At 40.8% G+C, this 18,266-nt stretch overlaps 1 protein-coding gene and 1 long non-coding RNA gene across 2 annotated transcripts in view; one reads left to right on the top strand and one right to left on the bottom strand.

The window, feature by feature from the left end:
* LOC134578261 (uncharacterized) overlaps positions 1-18,266 on the bottom strand; it is a 550,797-nt gene that overhangs the window by 14,587 nt on the left and 517,944 nt on the right. The window lies entirely within an intron of this gene.
* The window catches only part of PIDD1 (p53-induced death domain protein 1), a 33,974-nt gene continuing 19,300 nt past the window's right edge, over positions 3,593-18,266 (top strand). The window contains exons 1-6 of the mRNA XM_063437991.1: positions 3,593-3,789; positions 5,062-5,394; positions 7,170-7,583; positions 11,819-12,025; positions 16,707-16,761; positions 18,054-18,255. Of these exons, the coding sequence (XP_063294061.1) occupies positions 5,148-5,394; positions 7,170-7,583; positions 11,819-12,025; positions 16,707-16,761; positions 18,054-18,255 (1,125 nt within the window). The 5' untranslated portion in view covers positions 3,593-3,789; positions 5,062-5,147. The remainder of the gene's footprint in view (positions 3,790-5,061; positions 5,395-7,169; positions 7,584-11,818; positions 12,026-16,706; positions 16,762-18,053; positions 18,256-18,266) is intronic.

The raw sequence follows: 18,266 nt of genomic DNA, 5'->3' as shown, positions 1-18,266 counted from the left end.
TTCTCCACCGCCGGGCTCTCTCGGCGGTGAGGACTTTCTGCCTCCTTTCCCCGTCATCGGCTGAATGCGCATTCAGCCAGTCCATAGGAAAGCATTCTCAATGCTTTCCTATGGACGCTGGCGTCTTCTCACTGTGAAAATCACAGTGAGAAGCGCGGAAGCACTTCTAGCGGCTGTCAATGAGACAGCCACTTGAGGCTGGATTAACCCATAGGTAAACATAGCAGTTTCTCTGAAACTGCTATGTTTACAGCTGCAGGGTTAATCCTAGATGGACCTGGCAGAGTTTACATTAAAATGCCTGCAGGGACAGGCAGTAGACATTAGAACAACTACATTAACCTTGTCTGGTGGCGATTGCGTCCCATTAAAGGTCAAAATAGCCAAACTGGGACAATTATCAGCTATGCTTTCAGTTTGCGTACTGTGGCCTTAAATTTGAATACTTATGTTAGAAAAAACCCTGACTGTCCGGGTTGTTTATTAAAGTCAGAATGTCCCCAGTTTGGATTTGCAAAAATTTATCTGGAACATGGGGCATTCAGACAGAGTCATAGCAAAGGAAGGGGTAATGTAGGAGGGTACAATTGTCACTGGGTGGTCTGAGCGCTGCGGCTTCTTCCAATACAGGAAACTGTGCCACATGCAGAGGGAAAGCAGGAAGGAGTCATTCTAGTCACCAGGATCCCACAAACAAGCTAACAGAAACAAAGCCAATTCATTTCCACCTCTCCCTGGAGCTTGAAGGCCTAATTCTACAAACATGCTAATAGGAAGAAAGTTATTCCACTTCTCACTGCAACCTTGAAGGGCAATAAAGGTACTCAAGCCACTTCATCTGAAGTGTCTGGTCTGGGTGCCACGTCCACCTCGTTTTAACCCTGCCAGTGAAGACATTGCTGTTCTGCTGGAACCGTAAAATTTTCGCTGCATGGTTTAAATGCCTCTAGTTCCTGTCAGTCAGACAACCACTAGAGACACTTCCACAGATATAGCCGAATAAAACGTGGCAATTTCTATCATAAACTCTTATAGAGACCATCTGATTGGTGCAGCATATCGCCATGCATTCTGATGGAAAAGCATTGGATTTGCTGGTATTATCAATCTTGATGATCTCAGCCAAGGAGGCAGGATAGCAGCGCAGAGCGAAGGAGAAAAGACATGTTTTTTACTTTCTACATGTGGGGGCCAGACACCTTAACAAATACTAGAGCACCATAGCGCCAGGAATACACATTGTGTTCCTGACACTATGGTGTTCCTTTAAGGCTAAATTCCACAAACCAACTAACAGAAACAAAGCCATTTTATTTCCACCTTTCCCTTGTGATACTAGCTGGAGCATAGATGATATTCATCATGATTTATTGTACATTTGTTACCGTAATATTATAAGCACTTACTAATGTCAGGGTTTTTGAATGCTGGTTCGAAATGAGACAGAATTGTGTCTTAATCCTGTGTGGATGTAAGAAAATGGGTGAAATCCTGATGCAAAAGTTTTAAATACGGTCCTTTATTGTTAGCTATTATTGTGTTGGCCTGAGTGGTGAAGCCTGGGAGGGTCAAATGAGTGCACTCAGCATATCAGGGCCTCCAACTGCTGATAGAAATGGCTACCATTGAATGTGATATCTGCATTGGACATTTCCTTAGCAGAGACTGGGCTGTCCTGGCACTGTCATTCTGTGTTGAACCATTTGTAAATTTCTGAACACTGAGCAAAGGGTGAAAATGTTTTAACATTGAACAGAAAAACACTACCAGGGATGCCAGGCACTTCAACAGATTAAAGGGTAATATTCCTGGCACTATAGCTCCCTATAGTAACTCCGTGCACCCTTGGTGCAAAAAGGGTTAAAAAACCCTTCTGTTACTTACCTGGGTCCAGCGCCGATATCCCTCGGCCCTGGCTAAGGTCCATTTCTGCTCAGGTCCGCCGGCGGGGGAGACCTAAAGGGACAATCCGTTTTCCTGACACTGCATGGCCCCTCTCCCTCCTACCCCCCATTCCAGGTTGCTTACCTTTATCCAGGTATTAGACCGCGCATTAGACCTCCCCATAGGAAAACATTGAAAATGCTTTCAATGCTTTCCTGTAGGGATTTCAGCGACGCTGGAGGTCCTCACATAGTGGAAATCTGTGCTATAAACCCGGAGTTGACCTCTAGTGGCTGTCTACTAGACACTATCTACTGGCCTAGCAAACCTCGATGCTGTGTGTGTGAATACAGACTCATGTCACTGGGGAATAGTTAATGATTGGTTTGATCCTGACAGGGAGAAGGTTTGCAGCATACTACTGTTTTTCTCTATACCTTGTAATTATAACTTACAGATAACACAATCCTGTGGGACACATCAGGTGTTTAAACTTTAAAGGGACACACCGAGTAGCATAAGCACCACAACTTATTGTGTACTCTATTGGTGCCAATTCTTCATCAAGTTGTTTTTAAAAGAATACTCCAAGCACCACTGCAGTGGTTTTGGTGCCAGGAGTGCCCTGATCGCACCCCATTGTAAGTAGTCAAACTGTTTTAGAATGGTTTGACTACCTGGGTTTACAAGTGATGCTCTCAGCCAATGAGCCAGCCTAGCTGCAGCGTTTCACTTTGGAGAGCTAATGGAAGCTACTAAGCAGCAGCTGCTGACTCTCCTGAAGGCTGAGAGGAGGTGGGAAGTGATACCTGGTGGACCCCATGCAAGAAGTCAAATCATTCTAAATCTCCTGACACACTGTAGTGGTTATAGTGCTTTAAGTTTTAGTGCAGATCTGTCAATAACATTTATAGTTAGCAGTACAACTCGTCATGATCCCATCATCCCAGCAACTACATTTAACTGTACTCAGCTCTCAGCCATAGCTTAACCCCTTAAGGACACATGACATGTGTGACATTTCATGATTCCCTTTTATTCCAGAAGTTTGGTCCTTAAGGGGGACTGTCACTTTTCTGGAAATTGCACTAATGAACGAACCATTTCAAAATCACATATCATTTTGTTAACGATTTAGCAAATGACTGCTGAGTATGTGGATTTCTATATCTAATTTTATTTTTCACATCGTACAAACTCACATTTATAGTTAAGGTAATATCTAAATTATGTGTTATTTTATGGTAGGATCAAGTGATTTAAATTCCAGGCACTGATGATCGTTACTATACAATGTTTCTAAATACAAAGTCACACCTTGATTAAAATTAATATTAATAAAACTAGTCCGATGATAAAAAAATAAAATACCCTAATATAAGAAATCACCCCCCAAAAAATAGGATGCTCTCGTTCAGTAAAAATATATAAATAAGAAAAAGAGCCAGAGCCTCAGAAAAATAATCTCAATAAATTAAAATGAGGAAACAGCTTTGTTTGAAATCTCTGACACTTTAGTGGGATAACTGTTTCTTCTCATCAATGAGGCAACAAGAACCAAGTGTTTCCAGTTCTTGTAGAACACATATCCTGACAAGCCTCACAAAGATGAAAATGTATGGGAGGGGGAGGGCAAGGGTAGCCATCCAGATTTGAAGCCCTGCCCCATTTGTTGTCGTAGAGACCTTCTGTCCTGTACAACCAGGAAGTTAAAAAGTGTATCAATGGCAGAAATACAGAGAACTCGCTGTAACTAATTCACTGTTTTATACATGTATCTCCAACCATTGCATAAACATAAAATCATATATGTGATGGTTTATGTGTTTTTAAATGCTGAAATTATTACACATAGAAGAACAAAGGGATCATTGATCAGCCAGTCCTGACATTGGTGATTTCTTAGTGAGTATACTAATGATTTTCTTTTTGGTTTTGGTATAAGAAGAGGGCTGAACATGTGTTCCAATTATTATTCGAAACATACGAGTAAAAGCAATTGTTTGAAAATGCATTTTAAATGTAACGTTAAAATTGTCTGTAGAAATATTTGTACTCTTTATAGTGGTGTCTGTATTGGCAGATTGATTTAAAAATACACTTCACCGTGATCCTAATATTATGTTATTTTGTCGATTTTAGTGTGATTGCTTTCAGTATTATTCTGTGTTATTGAAAAGAATTGGAATTGGGGGTTTGTTCACTAAACGATTAGTTGTAAGATGTATGTCCATGAAGGTAAGGTGTTGTAAATAACTTATAGTGCATTTTGGGTGATCTGAGAATCGGTTTGTAAAGTCTAGTCGGATATAGTAGAGTTTGGCCAAATGTCTAATGCAGACCCAATGGAAGTTTTCCAAAACGCTTCTTGTTTTGCCTAAATTTGGCAGGATAATTTTATTTTTTATTTTTAATAAAATTCTAATTTTTGTGAGAAGACTGTAGAGTATGTGACTACAGACTGCTACATTGTGCCATCACAATCTTATATTTTAAATAAGTGTTTTTTGATCACCGCTAAAAAAATTCTGCATTCATAAGTGAGCAACCTTATTACAGTAGTATTTAAAATATTTTTTAAAATTTTTTTTGGGGGGTGGGGACGGGGGCGGTTAGGAGTTCCCTTGTAATAAAGGGAGTCTAGGTTAGGGGGGATTTAGACTTATGGAAGATTTAAGGTAGAAGGTGTCAGCATTCGAGATTCCTGGGAAATCTAACCATTATTCAAAGCGAGGTGAAGGTCTAAGTTCCCAAAACGCTATGTATCCCTAAACCTTCTGAATGCTATAATAACTCTTGACTTTTTAAAGTCAGCATTGTGATATGGCCATTTTAAAGCCTTATTTTGCTTATAATATTTATGATTTCATGTATTTTGCTGTGGGAAACTGTAAACATGGTCTACTATGATTAGGGGACAGGTAGGTTTTGTATATCTTGCATAAGGGACCGTCAGGTGTATATGTTATATACGTTATATGTTATATATGTTAGTATAGCTATGTATATTTGTATTTTTGATTCCTTTTTAAAATATATATTTATTTTATATCTTTATGCCTGGTGATGCGTCGATGAGATATTTTTTCCTCTTAGCCACTTTTTAAAAAATATTTTATATTATGCTTTCACTTTACACCTTTCCTTCTGTTAATTGTGTTTTGTCACTCTCTGCAGATCGTTATTACCCTGGTGTAGCTGGCATCGTCTCTGTGCTGGGCGAGCTGTGACATGCCCGTGTTGCTACGCTCAGACAATGCAAGATGGACTCCCAGTGGGTGGGAACCAGCACAGAGGAACCACTCAGTCCCTCATCTCCCATTGCAGGGGACAGGCTCGTTCTGGAGTATCGCTCGGACGGATGCGAGTGCTTTCTACAGCTGACAGAGGCAAAGAGAGGTGATCTTGAACAGGTGGAAATCCTCCACCTTAGCAGCAATAATGCACAAATCAGTCAGGCTGTAGGTGCATTGCATGTCCTCCATGAGCTCCGTGTCTTGGTCTTGAAAGGTGAGAATATAATTATTCCGTTTTGCTCGTAGAATAGTAGTATCCAACACCTTACTTTCTGTTGCATGATCTTGCTGTTTACACAATAATAGGGTAACCAAGAATACATTTTTTTCAGAAAAAAAAGCAGCAACGATATATTTCACCGTTATGAAACAATTTGTGGAATTCATGGTTCTATAGAAAAAGCAGGTGGCCTGTAGAGATATAGATCCCAGAAGCACATTCTATACACATTCAGGGTTATTCACTGAAGTAAGAATTCTATGTGAATTTCAAATTTCAATCAGCATTTTCCAAGTCATCTATGCTTTCAGTTCGATTACCTTGGCCTAAAATGTGAAATTCACTTTGAATTCTAACTTTAGTGAATAACCTTTTATTATTATTTTTTTTAAAAGCCTCCAGTAGCTGCCTTTCTGACAGCCACTACAGGAGCTTCCTCCTCCAGAAGCGAGTGAAACTGAGACCTGGAATCAAACGCTGCCAATAGCAGCATTTGGTTGGAAGAGCATAACGCTTGGTGGGGCATGCATAGTTCCAATCCATTGGTTCTCTATGGGTGCTGACATCACTGGGGGAGAAGCTGGAGGCTGCAGTGGAGGAGTCGCGGTGCTGGGAACAAGGTGAGTAAACATTATCTAATTTAATTTTACAGAGCAAAGGGGGTGGGTAGTGATGGCAAACCTGTAAGGGAACATATAGTCCTGAAATTATACAATTGTAATTTTTGGGACTATAGGTTCCCTTTAAGGGGTAAATAAACTGCTCCTCTGCACAAATGTACCTTGTCAGCAGCTTCAATATGGCATGCATAATGAAGTTGTTTTGCACCCATAGTTTAAGTGTATATTGCTTAGTTTTCTATTTTTAATCGCTGCTGTTTGACTGGTATTGATGGGTTTTCATTTTCTCAGATATGCCAGTCCGATTTACTACCGATTATTGTAACTCATCAGGTATAAGGTGCAGTATGTGCAACTGATGCCACAAATCAACTTGTTCATGTAGCTGCGCATAGATCAGGGGTGCCGAATAGGAACAGCTTTCATGATGCTTTGTCATTCTAAAGGTTTGCAAAGCATCATGGGAGTTGCAGTTCTACAACATCTGGGGATCTACCATTTGGGCACCCTTGGTCTCTAGATTATGTAATTGCTTAAAAGGGAACTGTTAGTTCCTAGATTTTTTTTAATAGTATGGTTACTGATTCCCCATATATAACAAACACACATATGTGAGGTGTAAAAGAATAAAAGTATATGAATAAATCCACATTTATGTATCCGGCAACTGAGTGCCTCCATCTTAGCTCCTTGTCAATCATTATTATACCCTCTGTCTTTGTGTTGGGAAGTCTGTATAGAGAAAGCATACCTAGAAGAGGAGAAATGAAACAATGTTTCTATTTCTCATCTTCATTTACCAAGTTTGCCTTGGCTGTGCCCTGTCTGAAAATGGAGCATCTCATGAAAACACAGGTTATCAGTCATTTTCAAAGGTTTTTCAATGTAGGTACCAATTAAAGAGATGTGGATTTGAACAACAAATTTTAATTTTTACAGTCTAACAAAAAAAAAAAAAAAAAAAAAAATACATTTTGTATATATAGGGATAGTTAAACATAATAATATAGAAAATCCTGGGCAGTTTTATTTTAAATAATAATAAAAAAACTTATGAAAGCTTTAAACTCAGATTCCTTAAAAGATAACAGTTTGGGAATAAGTATGGTAATCATAACCTGTGTTATCTTCCTTTTTATCACACCACAGGTGGACTAGCAAGAGATGAGCTGGGCAGATGTCAGCATGGATTACTGACCTCTCTTCCTTCTGAGCTCTGTAACCTGAAAAGACTCACCTACCTGGACCTTAGCTATAACAGTTTCACAGAGCTACCATCCTGCATCACATTCCTCACTAGTCTCTCAGAACTTCATCTTTCCTGCAACCACCTTAGAACTCTCCCAGAAGACATCAGTAACCTGGTCAACTTGACATACCTCTCTGTTATGTTTAACCAATTGACTGAGATACCAGCAGCTATTGGACAACTTCGGAAACTGGATAAATTGTACCTGTCTGGGAACAAACTGGAGTCTCTCCCAGAAGAGATAGGCTGTCTGAAAGTTTGCACTGAGCTGGACCTGTCAGATAATTGCCTTACAGGTGTTCCCGAAACACTGTGTGAGTATTTCCTACAAACACAATTTTGACAGTTGAGTGATAGGTGAGACCAGGAAAACCTACATACAGCCTGTTTTCCTGTTCTCTGTCGCAGAAACTACAACAGTATCAAAATTACTGACACTAGCCAAAAACCTAAATTTGCATTTATTTCACAACTGAACTGTATTAGAAACTGCTAAAAGTACGTATTCCAGTGTGCTTCTCTATCAAGAATTCTGCATGGCAACTGTGCTGAGTTTGCAATGGTCCTCACAGAGAAGCATTAAAACCAATGCTTCTTTATAAGAAGCGGTCATCTCTGCTTTGTGCTAGAGCAGGGGTAGGCAGCACTTCAGATGTCGTGTTAGGTAACACTCTTTGAACCACTTAAGTATTTCAGCAAACTAAAGGGTTTTAGGTGGTTTTAAGTGTTCCTTTAAATATGTGATTACTCAATAGTAAAAGTGCCAAAACTAATATGAGGATCAAAGGTCAGCAGCCATTTTGAATTTGACATCTCTGTAACTTACTTCTCATTACAATACATATGCCTGCGCTTTATCCATACTCTTATGCTTGGCCACAGTTATTGGTGAATTCATCATGTTTTTTTCCAGCCATATTGAGATTGTCGTCAATTGTACCGAGGTACTACGGGTTCAAAAGTCACAAATGCCAGTAGCCACTTCAAATTTGAAATCTTTTTGTCAATTTGTCAATCAGCCATGTGGTTTGGCAGCCATTTTGAAATTGTAAAATGTATTTAAATGTATCAATCAAATAACAGCAAGATCAAAACTTCCTAACAAAAAAGCCTTTAAAATTAGTGTAATAATGCATTTCTAGAGTGCATATCCTTTACGATATAGAGCCTGTGTGTCATGTGACCAGTTTTGAGCTATCTTTAACCCCTTAAGGACCAAACTTCTGGAATAAAAGGGAATCATGACATGTCACACATGTCATGTGTCCTTAAGGGGTTAAATGGTTTATACAAAATATATCTTTGCTATTTACTGATCTACCTGCTGTATCCAGGGCCTGTGCAAGGACTTTGGGCTACACAGGCGAAGATGCATTTTTCTGTCCCCCTCACTTAAAAAAAAATAATAATGCATCTTCACTTGTGTTTCTCTCAACCCCAATGCTGTGTTACTTATCCCCACGTCTGAATGTCTTGCCTGCTTTAATGTTTCTTATTCCCCATTTTTCCCCCTTCTGTGTCTCTCACAACCCCCCCCCCTTGTGTGTCTCTTACAACCCCCTTGTGTGTCTTTTACTCCCTCCCTTTGTGTTTCTCTTACATTCTCAGAGCCCCTTTGTGCGTTTCTCTTTCCCCCAGCACCTTTGCATGTCATTCTTTCCCAAACTCCTTTTGTGTGTTTCTTAGCTCCAGATCCTTTGTTTGTATCTTTCTCACCTCACCCCTTCCCTAACCCCACTGTGTTTCTCTTTTTCCCCTTAGCCAGCACCTCTGTCTTTTTCCTCTTCCCCTCTGTGTGTTTCTCTTCCCACCATCCCACAGCCCCTCAGTGTAGGGATCGACCGATATAAATTTTTTAGAGACGATAATCTGTGAACTTTCAGGCCGTTAGCCGATAACTTACCGATACCGATATTCTGTACATTTACCATTTTAAACAAATAAACAATTTCTACACAAATCTACTGTTAACTAAACATGTTTATTATTTATTGATTTTTTTTGCAAATCCTTTTTTATTAAGGTAAATGCCCAAAATATACATGCCAGTCAGAATATTTCATGTTTTCGAGAATATATGTGTGTGTAGTGGATGCAGTGAGAGTATTTGATTAGTGAATACAGTGTGTGTGTGTGTTTGTGTAGTGGATGCAGTGTATGTTTGTGTAGTGGATGAAGTGTGTGTGTGTTTGTGTAGTGTGTATATAATTAATGCAGAGTGTGTGTTTGTGTAGTGTGTGTATAGTGAATGCAGTGTGTGTTTGTGTAGTGTGTGTATATAATGAATGCAGAGTGTGTGTTTGTGTAGTGTGTGTATAGTGAATATGTCAAACAACAATATGCAGGTAGCGCCAAGAGAAATACTTTAAACACAGTAGTATATAATAAGAACAATAAGAGCAATAATAAAAACATTTCTTTGGTTTGTTGTATACCTCTGTATCTGTTTTTACCACTTGAGAAAGCCCTAAGGGGAGAAACGCGTTGTGGTTTTTATGCTGTTGCTAAAATAAAGTATTTTGGCTACCTCACTATCTGCCTTTTAGCCATATATTTTTAGAACTTATTATTTATTTTTATAATTTTACCTGACAACTGGACCCATTACATACTGTGGTCAACCAACCAAAGACATCCTTGGTGGGGATTATATCACCCAGGCTTGATACATAGAGCAGTTAGTCTGCTCACTCAATTGTAAGTATATTTTTATTGACCTTATTGATACTTACCTATCTATATAGAGAGCACTATTGGCTGCTTTTTTGTCATTCCATATGATCTACCTCATCGTTAACCAGTTGTGATTTACCATCATTCTACTGTGTACCAAAACCAGAGGTATATCCTGCAAGTGGGGATTATATACCACTGCATGCTGTTTTACCTAGAGCTGGTTATAGCTCTACCATATGTGAGTTGACATCTTATCTAAGTGTCGTTTGTTCTACTACGTACTACCATATTGCACTATTGGTTTTCCTCTGTTTCTGCTTCCTTTTCATATTCTGCTATTAAGTGAAGCTACCAAGAAAGTCCCATACTAGGACTAGAAGATCTATTGCCACCTTTGAGACTGTTTGGTACCATTTGGTATTTTTTATTCTTTCAAGTTTTATTGTGGACTCTTTTTATATCCTGTGTTTTTTTGTTATTGCTCGTATTGATTTTATTGTTCTTATTATTATATACTATTGTGTTTGAAGTATTTATCTTGGTGCTACCTGTATATTGTTGTTTGACTTGTTCTAGTTTTCTTGGGGGTTGGAGGGATTCCCCTATTATCAGGTGTGCTACCTCCCATCCTAGTGTTTGTTTAGCGCTGCTCTATTCCTTGTTCAGTTTTGCGTACAGTGAATGTAGTGTGTTTGTTTGCGCAGTGAGTGTTTGTGTAGGTATGTAATATGTGTAACATGGGGTGGGGGAGCATTTTTATAACTTTTTTTTTTTTTAAATATAAAATTTTTAAAAATTTTGTTTTAGTCCCCCCCTCCCTGCTTCTTACTTGACCAGGGAGGGGGGATATGACATTCCCTGGGGGGTCGAGAACACTCTTACCTCCCTTCCCCGCAGCTCCCTTCAGCTCCCCTGTCTAACTCTCGTGGCCTGCGTGCCGCGCGGAGCATTGCCATGGTAACCCGTGGCAACGCCCTGACGACCACTGAACTCGCGAGAGTTAGACAGGGGAGCTGAAGGGAGCTGCTGGGAAGGTAAGTAAGAGTGTGCTGGGCCCCCCAGGACAGTTGAGGGCCCCTCAGGACCCTGATGGCGGCCCTGGTCTGCATTATCGGCAATATCGGTATCTTTATTGTCCGATACCGATATTGCTGAAAATACAGAATATCGTCCGATAATATCGGCCAGACCGATAATCGGTTGATCCCTACCTCGATGTGTCTCTTTCTCCCCCTCACAGCCCTTCTTCTTCTTTCTCCTCCAAGCACCTATGTATGTCTTATTTTTCCCCCCAGCCCTTCTATGTGTCTCTTCCACCCTCCCCATCCTTTGTGGTCTCTCCCCCACTCCTGTGCCTGCTGACCTCCTGCCATATAGCATGGCTGAGTGTACCACAGTGGATGATCTTCCTCTACCTGGTCTGACAGGAAGCTGTCTGTGGCTGTCAGTGATCTCTTCCTGTCAGACTGGGTAGAGGATACTTGCGGTCCACTCAGTCACGCTACATAGAGTGACCCACGGGTCACCTGGCGATTGCTCTCTCATAGGCAGTGTGCCCTAGGCATCCACTTGTGCCTACTTATGGTTGCTCCATCTCTGGTTGTATACAGGACATTGCTTGGCCAGTGGCCACCTCTATTGCTGCTTGCAGATCTGTATAGTTTTTTAAAAATTATTATTAAAATATTTAATTTCTCACTTTTTAATGCATTAAAATAGAAAATAATTTTACCATATTGGGTAAAATTATATCTTAACTTAATGCATTATAAAGTGAAAAATAAAATATATATTTTTAAAAATAATTTTAGAACACAATTTAAATATGAGAAAGTAAATCTGTTGACCTTTTCACTTATGTCTCACTCTGCAGGTCACATGACATTTTTAAAACAGCTTATTCTTCAAAACAACAGGCTTGCCAGTATATCCGCCAGCCTGGCCAGTCTGCCTGATCTGTGCAATCTGAACCTCATGTACAATAGCTTACGTCATGTTCCCCAAGAAATCTTAAACTGCTCCTGTGCACACCTCAAAGGAAACCCGATAGGAGAACCAGAGTCATTCCCTACTATTGAAGGTAAGTTATCAATTCACAATTTAACAGGGAATGAGAAACAGATTTTTTGTCTTCTAAAATTATATTTTAACCAGAGTTAAAGGATTCAGTGCTTTATAATTCTTTATTTTTGTTGTGCATTTGAGAACAAAAGCGTGTAATACATCATGACATTTGTGGTAAGTATAATGAAAACAGGTAAAGCATGTCATAAATGAGAGTTGCACATTTTTTTTGTAATATAATCAAATAACAAAACATGGTAGGTTGCAAGCCTCAGGTACCTAGTTATAACGATAAGGACGGGGTGATATAATCCCGGTGAGAAGCCAAAAAATAATAACGTATTTCTCCTACATGCAATCATGTGTAGAAGTAGAGCCTGTGTTTGCTTTTGTGGGGCTTGAATACAGGAGAGGACCAACTATTAAGTCGGCCTTTACAATGCTAACAACCGGCTCTTGCTTGCGTGGCCCCTAACCTAGGGAGCCGCGGGGGGGTGGGGGAGAAGTAAGGGAGGTGTGACGTGACACACCTTTCTGCGTGAGCAGAGCTTTAGCCATCCATGCCTCGGGGGGGGAGGGGGGGAGTACCCTCCGGTCTAACCTCAGCACCAAAAGGTTATTTTAAGAAACGTGAGCTTGGTATGCTTCGTCATCTGGGCTGCGTAGCCTAAAAATAGTGAAAAATACATAACATAAGAAACAAACCAGAAAACTACAATAACTGGTTAAACTGCTGTCAACTCCAACCACAGTTAAGCAGTCCTGTAAGGCCTTCGGCCACAGTGTCTGTGGCCGTAGTCAGGTCTCTAGTTGTGTTGTCATTTGCCCTTGAGGTGTAAAGGGGATCACGGTGGCCGGGTCCCAGTTGTGGGTGCTTTGTCGGCGTCTCGGGGTCGTTGCAGGTACTGCTAGGCCCAGAGTGTGGAGCATGGTGGAAGCCTCCTCTACGGTGGTAATTTTGTTTGTGGTCTAGTTGTGATTAACCAGGAGGGTTCTCGATAATGTCCACCTGTATGGCACTCCAGCCTTTCTCAGGAGTGTTGTGGCTGGGCTGAGTGATTTCCGCCAGAGCAGGGTGGGCCGTGAGAGGTCCTGAAAAAATGTCAGGGTAGCTCCTTCGAAAGAAAAGGGTGTCTTGTTTTGCAGCGCTGACAGGAGTGATCTTTTGTCGCTTGATAGGGAGCATCTGACAATTACATCTCTCATAGCTGTAGGCGGTGCTCTAGGAGACTTTGGGAGCCGAAAGATGCCATCAAAGGAAAGCTTCTTGGCCTGGGTTGGTGGCAATAGAGTTGTCACCAGGCGTCTGATGTAGTGTGGGAGCTCTTCTATTTGTATTGCGTCTGGTACTCCCCATATCTTTAAGTTATTGCTCCTGGTGCGATCGTCTATCGCAGCTAGTTGTGTGGCAAAAGCGAGGTGGGAGTTGTGTATAGAGTGCATTGAGTCTCTCAGTACAGTCATATCCTGCTTTAGGCCTGTGATGTCCTCCTCTGTGGCACGGACTCTGTCTGTGGTCATTTGCACTTCAGCCCTGACCAGCTCCACATCAGCTGCCAGGAGCTTCTTTATGTCGGACAGCAGGTCTTTGATGTCCTGTTTGGTGGCCAGATTAGATCCCCCTGTAGGGCTTGGGGTAAATAAGGCCTGTGACTGTGGGGAAGGCTGCCATGGAGGGTCCCTAGGAGTGATGGGTTGCTGTTCAGCTTGGGCCTCACTCACCTCCGCGGCCGCCATCTTGGATTGGGCCTGCCGCTGAAGCATGGTCCCAATATCCCTCGAGTCTTGTGGGACACCCGGTGCTGGTTTCTGGGATCTCCTTCCCATGTTTGTGTGCGGGTCTGCTGTTTCGGAGGCTGGGTCTTGAGCTGGTGTGCTCAGAGGCGGGAGCGGCCTCAGGAGGTCGCACAGGTTCAGGTGGGGATGGTAGGCCGCAGACTTCCTAGTCTGCTGTTTCTGCCCGGGGCGTTGAAAGAACGGCATGTATCGGCGCCGTTTGTCGTCCGGAGGCGAGTATCAGTGGGTATGGTGCTGGATGAGCCGGGGCTCTCTAGATTTTAGGCAGATTGTGCTGCGAATCCCCGGAGCTTGGGAAGATGGCATCCGCTCGCTTCTGCGGTTAAGCCCCGCCCCCAAAGGATTCAGTGTTGTGTTTCAAATATATTTAAAAAAAATGCCCTAAAAAAATAAAATATAGGATTTGTTTGAAGGTGGTGCGTGATGAATAATTTAGGGAAATAGTCTGAGGAAAAATATCACTAGCCAAAAAATTGAAAGGGGAAAATATCCCGTAAAAGACAGGATTGTGGTAATGAACCACTGATGCTCTCCGCAGACATTAAATAAAGGGGGGATGCAGTAGTATCGAAGAGAAATTACGGAAAAGGAAGGAAACATTTAAGTTTTTTTGACCATTTCTAAATTGTAACCCAAGTTTATTTTATGACACAGCTTTCAAGCTTGCTGTGTTAAAGTTTCATAAGTGTGAAGCACTATCATTACATTGTTGCAACGAGCGTTATGGACCACTGCCTGGACAAGACTAGTGAAAAAAATGAAAATTATTTTTTTTCTGTTTTATTTATCTATCCATACCTTAGTTAGTTCTGCATTCTGGTGCAGGGATTAAGACAAATAAACATTGCATCAATAACTTAAAGGACCACTATAGTGCCAGGAAAACATACTTGTTTTCCAGGCACTACAGTGCCCTGAGGGTGCCCCCACCCTCAGAGTCCCCCTCCCGCCGGGCTCTAGGGGGTGGAAGGGGTTAAACTTACCTCTTTCTCCGGCGCTGGGCGGGGGACTCTCATCCTCCTCTCCTCCTCGGCTGAAAGCGCATGCGCGGCAGGAGCCGCGCGCGCATTCAGCCAGTCTCATAGGAAAGCATTCACAATGCTTTCTTATGGACGCTGGCGTCTTCTCACTATGAAAATCACAGTGAGAAGCGCGGAAGCGCCTCTAGCGGCTGTCAGTGAGACCGCCACTAGAGGCTGGATTAACCCATTTATAAACAGAGCAGTTTCTCTGAAACTGCTATGTTTATAGAAAAAAGGGTTAAACCTAGCTGGACCAGGCACCCAGACCACTTCATTAAGCTGAAGTGGTCTGGGTGCCTATAGTGGTCCTTTAAACTTTAAAATTTCAAATACTGTCAGGGTTATTCACTACAGTGAGAATTGCCAGGAATTCAAAGTGAATTTCAAAGGTAAGGTCAAAATAGCCAAACTAGAAGCATAGCTGACAGAAACATTCTCTGGTTTAGCTGCTTTTGCCTTAAAGCAACACTATAGCGTTAGGATTACAAACATGTATTCCTGACGCAACGGAGACCTTCTCAGTGTTTAGGGAAACGGTACTTTACTTTTACTTACCTTTTCTCCCGCACCGCTGTGATCTCTCCGCGGCCTGCCTGCCTGCCTCACTTTGAATTAACTTTAAATTCATGACAATTCTCACTTTAATGAATTATCAGTGTGTAACTTTAGCCCTGGTTCAATGACAGGATCTTCCGCTAAATTAACCTCATTATTGGTTTACAGGACATAGCTTCTTAAAAATAGAAGGATGAGCGTCACCTGGGTAGTCTCAATGCCAAAAAAAGTAAAAAAAAAAAGATAAATCCTCGGCTTCTTAGGGCAAGATTAAACTATAACAAAGAAGCAGAGCTTAAATATTTTAAAAGGAGAACTTCCATTATTTAATATTTAGGGCGGGACGGTTATGATTTTTTTTTGTTTTTGAAAACCATGAGTAGAATAACTTACAAAATATTCTCTGTGGTTGTACATCTGCAGACTCAACAAAACACATCCATTGCACATTTACATTCAGACTTCATATACATTGGTATATACAAACAAAATATGTGAACACAACCCCAGTGAAAACAGTGATAATATACAAAAAATGGAGCTTCCCTGTATAAGGTGAAGTTTCCTGGAAAAGATCCCCAAAGACTTCCTCTTGTCTTCAGCATACATACAAAATAGAGTAGGGGATTATCTGCTAAACACAGATAAAATGGAAAAACATAGCGTTTAACTGTGTGGGAGTAAATAAGGATATATAATAAGCAATTGGCCACTCACAAATTTTCAGATGTAAAAAAGCCTTGAGTGTAATCTTTTTCCTCCAGATTTTCTGTGTTCATCCTCACACTCCCATCAGTAGTTTGGAGATATTTGCTCCAAAAGAGAAAATATATATAGAAAAATAAGGTGCAATTCCAGAGTGTAGTAAAAAAGATTTAATAACTTACATGTATGTTTAAAACAATCAGCATATCACCACTGGGCGTCCCAGTTCATATACATTGGGCCAGGATATGTCAATCGGATATTGCAATCTTGATTTGTGTCCAAACCGAGTTAGAAACATGTTGAAAGGTTTTTTATTGAAGAAACACTTCAGGCACCATAACAACATCATCTCAATTTGTATGGTGCCTGGAGGTCCTAGACACCATTTTGTGTAATATGGTTAACCCCTTAACCCCTTAAGGACCAAACTTCTGGAATAAAAGGGAATCATGACGGAATATTTCCATCATGTGTCCTTAAGGGGTTAAACTGTTTACACGATGTCTGGAGTATGATAATAGGCTGAAATAGCGAACTTCTACATCTATACGTCTATAACTTCCATCTAATTAACACATGACTGAATGGTTTAATGGTGTCTCTTATGTTTTACAGATAAGATTCGAAGCTTGGAGATAAAGGAGATCCACCTAAAACGTGAAGATGATCGGTATGAAGTGATACTCTGCATCATTAACTATATTTTGCCTCAGTAACTATACAGAAACTCTCTTATATTCCAAGTTGTGCAATACGGTGTGTCTGATTTGCTGTGAATGTTGTTTGGATACTGGTTATCATAATATTGGTTTGACTAGTGGTTACAGGATTGGGTGGGGTGAGTGTTATTCAGTTGGAACACATTTTGTGATCTATTTTTGTGCCCTGGGGATCTGTACTAGACTATTTTGGGAATTGCGTCTAGTAAATTCCCCCCCTCAACTGAAAGCATTGTGTTTTTGTTTGTTTGTTTTTTTAGGTCAGATTCTCACATCAATCTTGCTCTGTAACAGTATTAGAGACATTAAAATGATTAGTTAGGAACAATTTGAAACTCTGCAGACTTCAAACTTGTATATAACAGATTATTGTACTTTGTTGTGCACAATTATTCTGCCACTGATCTTGCAATCTCCCTTCCTACTATTTATGAAGCAGTTAGTATCAGCTTCAACCAAAGCATTTAATAAATGAAAGGGTTACTCCAATCATCGTAACCACTATATTTCATTGTAGTGCTTATGATACCAGGAGTACCCTGATCTAGCAATGATTTAGCAATGGTTTGTAAACCATGCTGGGTCCCAGCTGGTCTCAGATGCTCCCTGGTAGTCCAGTGACGCTCTTAGGCTTCTGCAGAATCCAGACAGCAGCCGTCACCATTTAGTGACTGAGAGCATCAGCTGACCACTCTCAGCCAATGTTGCCTAACTCTCTTTTCCGGTATCGCTCCTTAAACTTGCCTATAACTTCGCTTATAGGTTCTCATTCTACCTATTGCCTATAATTTCGTTTATAGGTTCTCCTTCCACCTTCTTCCTATAATCTCATTTATAGGTTTTCCTGCTACTTTATAAACTGTCTGGGACTTATTGTCTAAACTCTTTATTTTATAGCCTTCAATATACTTAACTGTAATCTCATTTAAAGGTTCTGCTTTCTCCCTTTGTCTATTTTATTTCCACTTCCCTTTAAGTCCTGCATTGCTTTGCTTGACTAACTATTTCAAAGTTTACAAATAAAGAACCTAAAGTCAACCCCGGTATAGGTCTCTTATCTGACCTGATCAGAAGCATGACAGTCTTTGTAAATCAAATATTTTTGTGTCAGGACAAGTAGATTGGGCTACCACTTTAGTCCCATGGACCAGTAGATTTTAAATTTTTTTTTGTAATTTCACTCACCTGAAATAACCCTACATTAACTTGTTTTTGTAAGCCATAATTTTATACTTATTTGCAGTTTCCTCATCATTCCCAATGGATGCCGTGTCTATCTTCCATGTGGCACCGAGATTTACTTTCCTTTCGGAGCTGTCACTTCCACCATCACAATCTATTTCCAAATTCTGCCTCCTGACCAGCAACATGTGAAACTTGAACACCATGATATCCTTCTTAGTAGAATTCTGGAGTTACGACCCCATGGCATTCAGTTCCACCAGGTGAGGCTACT

Source organism: Pelobates fuscus, chromosome 12, assembly GCF_036172605.1.
Source record: "Pelobates fuscus isolate aPelFus1 chromosome 12, aPelFus1.pri, whole genome shotgun sequence".
Taxonomy (NCBI): Eukaryota; Metazoa; Chordata; class Amphibia; order Anura; family Pelobatidae; genus Pelobates; species Pelobates fuscus.
Note: the sequence above shows the minus strand (reverse complement) of the source record. Positions and strands in the feature narration are given on the sequence as shown.